General features: G+C 39.2%; 1 protein-coding gene across 2 annotated transcripts in view; it reads left to right on the top strand.

Annotated features, from left to right (window-relative positions):
• The window catches only part of VANGL1 (VANGL planar cell polarity protein 1), a 61,139-nt gene extending 47,282 nt beyond the window's left edge, over positions 1–13,857 (top strand). For both annotated transcript variants that reach the window (XM_060763419.2, XM_060763420.2), the window contains 2 exons: positions 3,444–3,678; positions 5,326–13,857. In XM_060763419.2, the coding sequence (XP_060619402.1) occupies positions 3,444–3,678; positions 5,326–5,586 (496 nt within the window). In that variant the 3' untranslated portion in view covers positions 5,587–13,857. The remainder of the gene's footprint in view (positions 1–3,443; positions 3,679–5,325) is intronic.
• Positions 13,858–14,176: the final 319 nt, after the last annotated feature.

Here is a 14,176-nt window from a genome sequence, read left to right as displayed (position 1 = left end):
CAGTCAGGAAGTTTTTCCGCATGTTCAGATGGAATATCCTTTCTTGTAGTTTGAAGCCATTGTTCCATTGCATCCTAGTCTCCAAGGAAGCAGAAAACAAGCTTGCTCCCTCCTCCCTGTGGCTTCCTCTCACATATTTATACATGGCTATCATATCTCCTCTCAGCCTTCTCTTCTTCAGGCTAAATATGCCCAGCTCTTTAAGCCGCTCCTCATAGGCTTTTTCTCCAGACCCTTGATCATTTTAGTCGCCCTCCTCTGGACACATTCCAGCTTGTCAATATCTCTCTTGAATTGTGGTGCCAGAAATGGACACAATATTCCAGGTGTGGTCTAACCAAAGCGGAATAGAGGCGTAGCATGACTTCCCTGGACCTAGACACTATGCTCCTATTGATGCAGGCCAAAATCCCATTGGCTTTTTTTGCCGCCACATCACATTGTTGCCTCATGTTTAACTTGTTGTCCATGAGGATTCCAAGATCTTTTTCACACATACTGCTCTCGAGCCAGGCATTGTCCCCCATTCTGTATCTTTGCATTTCATTTTTCCTGCCAAAGTGCATTTGCATTTGTCCCTCTTTTCTGCTTTCAAGGGATGCAATGCTGGAATGGATGATACAAGTTGAGTCAAGTGAAAAAGGCTTTATTTGCTGGCCAGCAAATACCAGGCAGTTGGCTTGAAGCATAAATAATTGCCGTGCTCCTAAACAGGGGCTGCGATCTTTTATCATTTTACAGTGGATCAAACAATACAATTTTGATTGGTGTTAACATTTTGACTTTTTCATTGTATTTTAAGTGGCTTCCTATTCTATGCATGTAAACAGTTAAGATGGAACTTCTTATCTCTAGCCCTGACTTGCTTGAGCAGCAGCCAAACACTGGTCTTATCTTCTAGTCTCACATACAAAGAGGGAGCTGTTTTTCTAAAAACTGCAGCATCTGCTCTTTTCTTTAGTACAACTCCTGTTATCCATTTTCAGACTTCACGCCCTATACTAGCAGAAGTGTTACTTCTGACTACAATCCTTTGAAAGCTATTTATTTATTTATTTATTTACTTTCTTACTTACTTACTTTATGTTTCTTCCACCTTTCTCCCAATATAGGGACTCAAAGCAGCTCAAAACAAACATGACACAATACACTAAGACAGAGCAAATAAACTATAATACAACTATAACATTACAAAAAATTAAATCCTATGTGGATGGATAATTAAATACCCGACATCTGTCAGGGATGCTTTGATTCTGTGTTCCTGTGTGACAAGGGGTTGGAGTGGATGGTCCTTATGGTCTCTTCTAGCTATGATTCTATGAAAGATATTTAAATACTTTTAAATTTAGTAATGCAATTCTTTTTGTTCAGTTTTTATTCCACCTTTCAATCTTAAATAATATATAATAAAATTCAGAATTATCCCTGGAACATTAAAAAAACCCCAAGCAGATTAGTTAAAATTCAGTTTCAGATCTGTTCTCACTGAAAATCTGAATCCTGGGGCAAGATCATTTTGATGTGAAACTGTTACAAAGTGCAGACAGTAGGTTTATGCAAGTGAAGAAAAGTGTTTCCATGCTTATGCTAACATAATTTGGTGCTTAGTGATGTGAAATTAGATGAAATTGAGATCTGTAATCAGATATCCCTGATGGTTCAGGGTGGTAGTAGTTCTGGAGGCTTAATAGAATATACGAGCAGTTAGATTAGCAAATGGCACGAGGAGATTAATGGTCCGAGCTCCTGTACCAATCCAGTTTCTTTGTGCTACACGTTGTTTTACAATTATTTTTAAACATGGAAAGTTCATTCCTGTGTCTCTAACATGAATTCCAAGTCAACGTATATATAAAGAGTTTCTTAACCGAGTAATACCTGTGTATATTAGCTACTTGCAGAGAGAGAGAGTGGGGTGGGAGAGAGAGGGAGAAGGCACACAGAGAGTCAGCAACCATTCTCTTTTTTATCTTTTCCTCACTTTGTTTTCTGCACCTTCTACATACAGTTGCTTGCAGCCTTTCTCTTCCATTCACTAGGAGGTGTTTTCCAGAGTTCGTTTGCTCAGCTGCTTATAACACTAGAGGTGGTTAGCAAAAATTCCTGGTGAGTGGATTTAAGGAGTTGAATCAATCCACTTGAGAAAATCTGCTTGGAGTGTAAGGGAAAGGGGTCCACTCTAACTATAACTCTCCCCATTAGAGGAGACCATCAATTTTACTATGGCAATTTCTTGTAGTTAACTTTTGCCTGAGCATCAATCTGGAGTTCTCCTTTCAGGACTATAATACAAATTAAAATACATGTATAATGCAATAAAACTGTGTTACGTTAAGGTAAGTATGGATTTTTTTGTCTTTATTTGCTTCTAATTACTGTAGTTCAATATCAATATCAAGTCAATGCAGAGTTTGAGCTATGGTATGGTATGAGATATATTATTTGTCAGACCTATATTTAATAGTAAGTCTCAAGCAAAAAAGAAGCTATATTTATCCGGCATTTGCCAGTCCTCATAGGTGCTAGTGAACCAAGAGTCTACTGTACATATTATTCAATATGCCACTGATAAAAACCAGGACACATGTGGCCAAGCAACATCATCATGGTCATGATGGCAAAATTTATTAGTAAGGAATAACACACAAGCTAGGAAAGCTACATTAGTTTGCTTTTACCAGAGCCAATTGGAAAGAGCAAGATTTCCCCCCTTCCTTTTCATCTTCCCCTGCTGATTTAATTGAGTGCAAATTATTTTTGTACTTTCAACTCAGTTTATATCAGTTGAAGTAGGCAGAGGGCAAAGGGAATAAAAAATGGGATGTTTTTAAAGTATCTGGAAAAGTGGAATGACACAGGATAAATCACAACTATCTACTAAATTGGAACAGTTGGTAGGTATGTTAATGTCCACTGAGCCCCCTCAATGATGCCCCATTGAGCACAATAAATGTTGGGGAACATGCACTGAAAGTGCTACAAGTTTTGATTGCTAGGCTAGTTAGTATCTCTCTGAAACAGCTTCTGGTTTGTAGATACAATAGTGTCCTGCCTTACAAGGTATGGTTGTTGAAGAGCATTGGACATTACCAGGTATTCGAAACCATTTTGGATGGAGTTGGCTATCTTTTTAATTAATAGACAGTATTCAATTGCTACTACCACCTAGAAGAAATTCACTGAATCAGTTGCCAAATATAAATAATAATAATAATAATAATAATAATAATAATAATAATAAATAAAACCTTATTTGTATTCCGCCCTATCTCCTTGAGGGAGTTCAGGGTGGATTCCAACATAATGTCAGCACTTACGTAAATCCTATTGACTGAGCAAATCTGCTCTTGTTGAAGTAGTACAAAGTACTTGTTAATGTTTTATTCACAAAATATGTGTGACTTTAGTCCTGGGTGTGATGCTTCTTCCTTGTTGTGTAGGCTTGTGGTAGCAGTCGAAGAAGCATTCACCCACGTTAAGCGCATGCAGGCAGAGGAGCAGCAGAAAGCCCCTGGAGAAGTGATGGATGCTCGAGAGGCAGCACAGGCCATCTTCCCTTCCATGGCAAGAGTGCTGCAGAAGTACCTACGGACTACCCGGCAACAGCCCTACCACACCATGGAGAGCATCTTGCAACACTTGGCTTTCTGTATCGCCCACAACATGACACCAAAGGTATGGAAAGAGAAGGAGGGCTGTATAGGTCTTGATTCACTCTCATGCCATTACAGTCATGGACAAGGGGTGAGTGGCTTGGAGTGGCCTTCCCTGATGCATCCACTGGAGGGACAAGCATCTCCAGTGTGTGGTGGAGATGAAGCCTGCTCTTCTATATACCTTCTCCTTATTAAGACAAATAGCTAAAAAATACTGCCCAGCTTTCCTATCATCTAGATCTAGCTTCGTGGGAGTTAACTGCCCATGTAGTATTTATGCGTGGCACAATTGGGTTAAAAATTCAGTGCCCTGAAAATTTTCACTTTTTTGAAAAGAAGAAGAGGAAGAAAAGAAAATCTCCCCACAATGATCTTACTTTGCAACTGTGTTATCCAGTGTGTGGAACCTGCTTACTGACCATCTCAGAAGCCAGAGGTTCTGTGACTCTCCAAGCTGCTGGTCCTTCAAGCAAAACCAGAATAAATTAGAACTTTCTATCAGGATTAGCTCTCCCATAAGCAGATGTTCTAGGCCACATGTGTCAAACTCAAGCCTGCAGGCCAAATTTGTCCCGCTGTTTCATTTTATGTGGTCCTCCAGATGTTGGACTCCACCTCTTCTACTTCATTAAACATCATGACTAGAGCAGATGGGAGTTGTGATACAGTAACATCTGAAAAGCTGCAGTTTGTTCTGTTTTGTCAGGATAGTGTGGTTTGGATTTAGCTACAAGGCTTGTGACTAGGATGCCTGGCTTTATAATGTCTTTTCACCTTTCCCCAAACTCAGAGCCAAAAATGCTGTTGAATCGCAATTCCCTCAAAGCCAGGAATGCAGGAAAGCTTGTTGCTGGTCCTATTTCTCAGCAGACATGGCTCCTGGTAGATATACGCTCCATCTTTCAACATTCCATGGCACAGGCAAAGACATCCTCACTTCCGTAGGTTTCTGGAAAGCTCTGCTCCCAGTATGGAAGTTGAAATTAGATACATTCTCATGTATGCACATTCATCTTTTCTTTGTTTCTCTTTTTTTTTTTCACACTGGAAAGACACAGTTTACTTACATTTCTCTTACCTGCTGTTTCCTGGAGTTTTGATTGTACATGTGAACATTTCATTATTTTTACCTCTTCATAGCTGTGTGAGAGGGCTAAACAAGTTTGGCATCAAGCGTTCTGACAGAGTTTCCCTGCCCCACCCTTGAGTTTGCATTGAATAAAATATAAGTGGTATCGAGACAGCGCCCAGGAGAAAAACTTGTTTTGCCAGGTGTGTGAGCTGACAGGCTTCGCTTCCCGTTTATTATTTTGGCAACTTTTCTTTACTTTCACATAATAGGATTGTGCTTTTTAAGGCTGAGGTTCTTTGGCAGAGAACATGCTGGAGTTGAGGGATTGTGGGGTGAGGGCATAGGTGTGAACCTGTTATGGAGGAAATGGCTTCAATACTGCATCATTGCAGTTCATTTCACTTGGTCTGATAATGTTTTCATAGTTCTGTAAGTGTTTCTTCCTTGGATGTGTACAATAACTAATCATGGAGCCTGGGAAGGGAACCGGCTGAAACTGCTAAATACTCAACTAAAATGAAGCTACTCTTGAGCCTCTGAGACATTTCCAGGCTGGTCCGAGATCTCATTAGTTCTCTGTCTGCTCTTTTCTAGGCTTTCCTGGAACGTTATCTCACTCCAGGCCCAACTCTGCAATATGACAAGGATCGTTGGTTCTCCAAACACTGGACACTCATAAGTGAAGAAGCTGTTACAAGGGGACTAAGGGATGGTGTCGTGTTTGTCCTCAAGTGCTTGGACTTCAGCCTTGTCATTAATGTGAAAAAGATCCCTTTCATCAAACTCTCAGAAGAGTTTTTAGACCCCAAATTTCACAAGTTTGCCTTTCGCTTACAGTCGGAAACATCGGTCTAGAGTGGCATGTGTCTGTGGGTGAGAAGAGGGTAGCCTCTAACTTTATGCATTCAGGTGTCTGGATTTTGGTATATGTTTGTTTTCCCCTTTCCTTGTTATTGAGTTCAAAAAGCACAGGTGATGGGCCACAAAGATTTTTGCCATCTGCACTTTATTAGGAAAGAGGAGAGAGAAGATTCTTTAGAAAGATCCAAAGAGTGTAATGGATTGAATGGAGCACATTCAATTAGTCAGAATGGCTAATCTTAGTTCATGCACTCCGCAGAGAACCATTCACTACTGTGGTACCTTGTTTTGCGCTGCCATCCTGCCTTAGGTCAGCTGATGTGTATCTTTTGCTCATGCTTCACCCCACTTTTATCTGTGTTCACAATGTACACTGTTCTATAGATCAGCATCACTTCGCTCAGCTTTTGTCAGTTTCCTATGTAGCTCGTATTCACAGGTCATTCTTTCAGCCCTCAGTTTGTACTATCTGTAATTTGAATCCAGATCATAACTTGAGATTCCAAAGATGCACCTGGCAATATATGGCATGGATCTGCTTTCCTGCTTTCCTTTGATATTCTCTGTGGACTGAGAAAAAAAATAAAAGAAATACTTATTTCCAGGAGACAGCAGCTTCTGGAGATGGAACAAAGCCTATGAATGTAATTTGTCTATTTACCCAATGTCAGACTGAAATTTTAAAGCTTCCTTATCATGGCTTGTTCAAATGACACAACTGAACAAATGATCAAGAGGATTTTGAGTTAATTTGTCAGGTGATGTCTGTTGGAGAAAGTGGAGATGACATTCTTCTTCTTATAGAACATCCTTTTTTGGATCTAGAGGGGGGAAATTGTAAATAGAAGAAAAACACTGACCAGTAGTCCTTTTGGCTGTCTGTACCCACACATGTGCCCAAACACATCATGCACCTTCTTCTCTCCTTGCTCTATGTGGCAGACTATTTTTCTCATCCTATACAGTTTGTCTGTTTACTTTTATCCCAAATATATTTATGCAGTTGCAAAAAGACTTGAATGCTGAGCATTCTGACTTGTGAAAAAAGAACTCTGATTTTTTGTTATAAGAAAGAAAACATAAGTAGAATCTACTGTCAGAGATGTTTAGCCTTAGCGCCTCCCCCTATGGCACAAGTTTATAAGAACCTGGGTTTAGGCCATGTTTGAATACCATCTGAGCCCACAGATCCAAATAGTCAGCCAGTCTGTGCTTTTCACAGAAACTCTGCTCACTTCAATAAGCTATCATACATAAATCAGTCTCTCACTACAGATTTTTATGTGTCTCAGAAGCAGTACGTTTTTCTTACTGCTTTTGAATCTCTGTGCACAAGGAGGGCAAACTCAGCTTCTTCGTTGTATGGAGAACTTTGGGAAGAGAGTGCTGCTTTACTTTGTCCTGAGCTACCTGAGGCAAGTAGTCTCCAAAGAGAGAATGGGATCAGTGTGCATCATTTGGCAGCTATATTTGTATGGATTCATAAAATCATAGAGAATTATAGACCTCATGGGCCATCAAATCCATCTTCCTTCAACAAGAGCATCCCCAGCAGGGCAATTGGTTCCATTGCCAGACCATTCTCACTGTCAAACCAATCAGATGCTTAATTGAAATCTACTGTCCTTTTGTAAAACCGTGAGAACTGGTCCTATTCTCTGGGGTAACAGAGAGCACCCCCTCTTTGTGTCAGCCCTTGAATATTTAAAGAGTGCAGGCACCTCACCCTTCAGTCTTCCATTCCAGTTACTTCTTCTCATCTTGCTTCAATTTGTTTAGATCCTTCTTAAAATGAGGTGCCCAGAACTGAATGCACTACTAAGATGAGGCCTCACTAGTGCAAAATATAAGAAAGCCATAGCAAAAATAGCATTCAGCTTCTTTGCTGCAGCATCAGATAGCTGGTTCATATACAACGTATGAACAACAATACTCCCAAGGTCCTTTTTACATGTAGTATTACCGAGCATCCATCTGTGCATTTGGTTTTTTATATCCTAAACGTAGAATTTTGCATTTGTCTCTATGTTATAATTGTTTCATTGTTTTAATTTCATGTCATTGTTTTAACTTTATTAATATATTAATTAGTCGGGTTGTAGTAAAGTCTATTTCGTCGCAGGTTTTTCAAGGCTGTCAAGTGTACCTTGATTGTGTATTCCTGTATGGCAGAAGGGGGTTGGACTGGATGGCTCTTATGGCTTCCTTCCCAGTTTGGAGCACAGCCACTGATGACAACTCTTTGTGCATGATTTTCCAAACAATTACTGATCCATCTGACAGTGTTCCCACATATTTCACATTTAATCAGTTTATTATTCCAAATATAATGATGACTTTATCAAGAGATTTGCTTAAATCCAGCTAGATGATGCTTACAGTATTCCTACCATCTATTAAACTAGTGACCTTATTGAAAAAATGTTTTTGGCAGGATTTGTTCTTGACAAGCTAATGCTGGCTCCTGCCAGTCATGTCATTGTCATCAAGATACTTGCAGATTGACTGCTAATATCTTTCCTGGTATTGAGATTGCACCACTGATCTGTAGTTTCCTGGATCTTTTTTCTCAGAATTGATGGTAAACAGTTCAGAGAGCACACAGCAGGTTTCTTCAGTACTTTGGGATGAAGTTGGTCTGGCTCCTTATATTTGAATTCATTTAGCTTAGCTAGCAGATTCTTGGCAAACTCTCTATAAATTTTGGTTTGCAATCCAGATCCCGTAGTAAAATCTCTGCTACTGCATGGAAGCACACAGTTCTCCTCGGAAGGGAAATAGAGAATGAATAGTTCTGCCTTTTCCCTGTGATCTGTTAGCATTTTCCATCCCCTTCCTTAATCATTTTCTTCCCTCAAATGTATCAAAATAACATTTTTGTTGATTCCTAGCTAATCTCAGTTCATCCTCAGCTTTAACTTTCTCATACTATTCTTACAAACTTGGACTAGAGATCTGCACTCTTCCTTAATGATCCATCCTTCCTTCTATACATACTCCTTTTCTTTTTCACTTCCTCCTTGATTTTGCTGTGGCTTTTTCCAAAGTTTCTTCATTTTCTTCCTCCTTTCTTTGCTGGTTCTGTTTGCTGGTTCCCAGTGCTGCTGTTATGGATTCTTTTAATCAAGCTCACTGATTTTTTAAAATGTGTGTAAAAATGAAAAATGTATAAAGTTCATCAGATAGTGGTTAATACAGATATGTATACCAAGAGGTGTCTAGTTCATGTGCAGCATCACAATTTTTTCCAATAGAAAATTTCCAATATAGGCATCATAACATTCAGTTGTGATATTAAGCCATAAATGTCTTTGCGTTGAACAGTGTTTCAGTAATTAACAAAAATGAGGCCTTATTTGTTCACACAGAGCAATTGAATGCATTTCCCTACTCATGTGCTTAAAACAAGCAAACTGTGTCTATCTGCTATATTTCTTTCCATTTTTCATTCACACTAGAAAGCAAGCTGGGGTTTTTCACAATATTTTCTTTAAAACCATAGCTTGAAATATAAAATTTCCAACTAAGACATTATTTTCCCCTTTCCTAATGGATAAGTACTCATTGGCTTAGCAAGAGTTTGATACATAATTTTCTTAGTTCTTAAACCATGTGTCAGCTCCCTTCTAAAGTTTTCCCCTGTATTTAAGAATTTGGCATATGTAGATTTTTGTGGGTCTTACCTCATGATCTGTACAATTTGCACAGGGCTGTAGCCAGAAAATTTTTTCGGGGAGGGTTGAAAATTTTGAGGGGGGGGGGAATAGGGTCACGCTGAAGCAAAGAGCACAGCAGGGGGCAGAGCAGCCTTCAATAGCCTGCAGCTCCGCCCCTGTCAACCACCTCCACCAAGTCTGGCCTCCTTAATGAGAGCATTCAACACCACCACCCCCGCCCAATTTGGTTGCTTTGCTACATTGGCTATTGCTGCAAGTAATGACAGTGTGAATAAATTGTCAATATTTGCTTGAGATAGCGCTTGCAGTTCTGGAGGGACTCTTAATTTTTTGTGTCTCATAGACTTAGCAGGGGGATTTGGTTAAACAGTTAAAATTAATGAGTAAACCAGGTTTTTTTTTAACCTGAAAAATTTTGGCTACATGCCCGAATTTGCATATTTCAAAAGGGGGTGCAGGTTTTTATTTTGTAGAAGAGGTCTCTCTGACACAATCTTTAACTAGTACACAATTTACGTACATAATACCAGCATCTTGGACTTTGAGGGTTTGTTAAGACATGGTTTGGAGAAGGTGAGGAGAAAGTTCTCCACTGGGAATGCTCACCATTGTTAAAGAGCTTATGTAGAGTTCTACTGCATTCAAATTATAATTTTGGAATAAAATCTGGACAATGCAAATGAAGCATTAAGGGGAGTAGAACCCAAGTTTGCACCTAGAGCTATTAGGTCTTGCTACACAGAAAATTATATATGTCATGATTGAAAAATCATTCTCATGTGGACATGGTGATGAAATGAGAAGACAAAGAATGTATTCATACTCCAAGTCAACAAAGCTCTTGCTTAAATATTTAAGCAAATGGTTTGGTTTGGTTCAAATTTGTAGTATGTGTTTACTGGTAGCATGGCTTGGAATCCAAATTTTGGGTTTCAGGTCATGTTCTGAATGTCACTACATTCTTGCTTTTCAAGGCCGATAACCTTTTTGTTTCTTAATTGTCTCTTACATTTCTGTATTATATGAAAAGGTCAAGTTATTGAAAGGACAATACTGTTTGGAGAATGATGTCCCAATAACACTGTTTTTTTTTTTTCTTTTCTACCCTCTCATTCTTCTGTGAGTGTCCTGGTAGCTAGTTTAGTTTGGGTTTGTACATGGTGGTCTCCCCCTCCCTTTCTCAGTTGAGACTTTTTGGAAAGAAAGGACAGCCCTGACTGGTGCCATCATTATGTCATATCAATTTTGGCAGGACAGCTACAGTCTCTCTGCTCTTTAACACCCAACCTTTTGACCCCCAAATCATATAAACTGGGTGAATCGACTTCCACTTAATTCAGAACCAAAGACCTCTCTCGCTTGCTAACTGCATTGTATTATTTCTATCTCTGAAGATCTTTTCCTCCATCCCCCACTTATTTGGAGATTATTTGCTCAGGAAATGTTGACTTTCTTCACCTCCTTACTTATTCTTATGTGTTAAATGCCTGTGAAAATATCAAAAATTATGAAAGTTCCAAACAGAAGGAACAGCATCTGCTGCAGAAATAAAGAAATTGTTAGCTGCTTCCTGCATTCCCCTGTACAAAAAGCCTCAGTGAACATAGTTGTGAAATGAATTCTTCCAGTATGTTTAATTGAAAAGTTCTTTTCTGTTTCAACACCTTACTGGATTTAAACCTGAATGAGAGGGTAAACCTCTCCCTCTTTGGTAATGTTTACTTTTACATTCCCTCGTGATTGCAAAGAAGGCAAAGTTTGGAAGAATGTGGCTGGGGGTGCACTCATATTGTCTTGCTCCATCTGACCTAGTTTTCTTTGTTCCTTTCTTTTCTTGGTGCCTATCTTTTCTGGTTGTACATTAATTTGTATTATTTCACTGAGACCTTGTGACATTATTGATCCTCATGGAAGTATATTTTCAGGACATCCACATACTCAATGATATGGAAGCAGTAAAACAGCAGTGATTTTAGGTGGGAGGAACCTACTGTGTTGCTGATTGTGGTACCCCATTTTAGTTCACGAGAATAGTATGTTCGAGAGAACCAGCATGTGTGTGCCTGATTTCCTCTGTTCTAATTTAATATAGTGCTGCCACTATGAGCAATTTGGTAAATGCTATGTGAAATATAAACTTTAGTACACAGAGATCAGGAGGGACTGCTAGGTGGCTGTGTCCCTTCTCTTGCCCATACTTGAAGTAACACGGGAAATGATTTTGCCACCTACTTGCCTGACCTGGTCTTTGGATACTGTCACTAGAAAGACAATGTAGAAATGGATATAGGAAGGCAGCCCACAATTGGCAATAGCCAGTTCTGGCAGTTCTCAAGTTACAAACAAGATAGGTTTTGAAGTGCAACTTAAGATACACACACACACAATAAAAGCTTTGGATAGCATAGGGAAGGGTTAACATTCCTGTGGTGTTTGTTTTGCTGTCTATGCCCCTGTTTAGAAGATTTCACCTCACTTTCTGTCCTTGTGAGAATTGGATTTTGAAAAATTTGGCTTGTTGTGGAAACCAGGATTGGTGAGAAAGGTTTTGTGGAGACACTTTTTCCCCATGATAACTCTTCCATGAGTGAATATCCCCTCCAAAGGGTAGATTTCTCTCACTTCCTGTTGTCTCATCCTCATTCTTCATTATGAGTTGTTTTATCAGTTGGATGTTTGTAACACAGAGACTGCCTGTACACTTATTTTTTACTTGTCAGTGTGAAGCCTGTCCATTGTTGCTGCCATGGAGGTTGCCAAATTGACATTTTCATTTCTCAAACCACACTATAAAATTTCAAGGGTGGGGAAATCTATGAGAATGGCAGGTTTATGTTTGTTCAAAGGGACCTTAAAGAATTCAGCAGATTTAAATGTTTTAAACACTTAGCTGTAATGTTTTGTTTTGGGGTCTTCATGCCTTCTTTGGTGACCTTTCCAACCACATAGCTTCCTTGCACTGAGGGATGAGGGAGGGGAGCACAAGGAGTAGATATGGTGGTGGTTACATGCACTGATGTGGCAGAGTTCACATTCCCTATGCCCACAGAGGGTTGTGTTGACAGTGTAGCTTAGTCAGTGACTTACAACAAATGCTCTATTTGAAATTCTCTGTGCAAACATAGTAATGTAACCACCCTTGTCTCATCACAAATGTGACCCCAATTTTCAGGCAAAAGGGGGAATTTTGGCATCAAAAATATTACTTCGGTTAGAAAAAAAATGTACTGACTGGAGGAAGAGGAAACTGGGAAGGATTTTGTATCATCCACTGTTGACTTTTTTCTTCTTTAAGCCAAAGTGTGCTTCACTTTCATCATGCTTTTCTAGATGATCCTGTTTCACACAAATGGTACATTCATGTTTGTCCTAAAAGAAAAAGACAGAGGTGTAGGAAATCACCCTGTGTAGTAATACTCAGAATTAAGTCTAGGGACATGCACAGCTCGTTTTAGGACATGGCCCAGTACTGAGCACTATATTTTCATGATATTTTATCTTAACAGAATAACAGGATTTCACATATGCTGTTATTTCTGTGACAATGATGGGCATCTTGGGAGCACCATTATCATGAAAATTTGTTTTGAAGAATTATGCCAATTATCAGACAGCTTCACAGTGCAAGCGTAGCCTACATGTTACTGATCTGCCATGCATCATCCATGCCTCTGGTATTATGTTTTAATTAACTGTATGAAAAAAAGGTAACTACACATGCTCTTTTCCTTTTTGTATAAAGTTTGAATTCATGCCTCATCCCCAACCTTTTTTAGATCCATGGTTTGCTGTGGAAAAGTGTTGCAACTAAACCCATTAGATCATCACTGGTAGCAGTTAAATTTCGTAGACAGCACTAGCAATTTTTATACAATATATATCAGATTATCAAGGGAAAAAAAGTGAAGATGTTTGAGTAATGCCCAGCTCCATGCTTGCTGATATCAAACATGGTCAATATACAATATACCAAAACACATAAAATAACTGCAGTGGGACCAGACCCCTCATAGTGCTGGCATCTGGTCTTCAGGAGAGGTGACTTCATCTTCTCTGATGCTAATCTTTTCCCCAGAAGAAACTATTGGAAAAACGTACTTTACTCACCTGCTTCATCTAGTCTGCCTCTTACACAGACCTAACTGTGAAATATTTTAACTCTCCTTAGTGCCTGTTGTTAATCCGCCATTATTTGTGTGTTAAGGGTAGGTATTTCCTGCTGAACACCCCTCTCTTTTGAGCTCTGCACTGTTCAGCCCAACTGCCTTTCTGCACAAATTGTATTCAGTGTGTTAAAATCTCTTTTTATCTATCTTTCTATTTTTAAAGTTAGTGTCTCTGCACACTTACCTAACTTTAATGTCAGTGATGTAGACAGTGTGGGGGGAAATCGTTCTACTTACGGACTGAATTAAATTAAATGGGATTCTTATTTACCTGTAACTTTGGATGCACTGTATATCAACCATAATTAAGTGTTTGGGCTCTCAACTTTGATATCTGTTTTTTGAACTGAAGCATTAACACCATTTTACACTTTGCATATTTGTACAGTTAACTTGAAATAAAGTGAAATCGTACATTCTTACACTTGTGGTGTTAGCACTACCTTTGATTTAGCAAACTACCTCTTTGTGGAACTTCCTTGTGGAAACGGTTATGTTGAATCCAACAAAAGGAAAATAACTGCTAGTGTTGTCTCTCAAATGTTTGTGCAAGAGCTAGCAGTGGAGGTTCCTCTGTGCTGTTGCAGTTTTCATGGGGTACTAAAATGCTTCAGCTTAGTTCTGGAGAAACAGTGGATGCTTTCTTCCAGCAAAGGATTACTATTGGATCCAGTCTAATGGAAAAAGCTTAGCACTGGTGTTCTGAGTAACTGGCTGTATCCAAATTGCATAACTAAAATG

The sequence above is a fragment of the Anolis sagrei genome, chromosome 2 (assembly GCF_037176765.1).
Source record: "Anolis sagrei isolate rAnoSag1 chromosome 2, rAnoSag1.mat, whole genome shotgun sequence".
In the NCBI taxonomy this organism is placed as follows: Eukaryota; Metazoa; Chordata; class Lepidosauria; order Squamata; family Dactyloidae; genus Anolis; species Anolis sagrei.
This window is presented reverse-complemented; position numbering and strand designations above follow the sequence as displayed.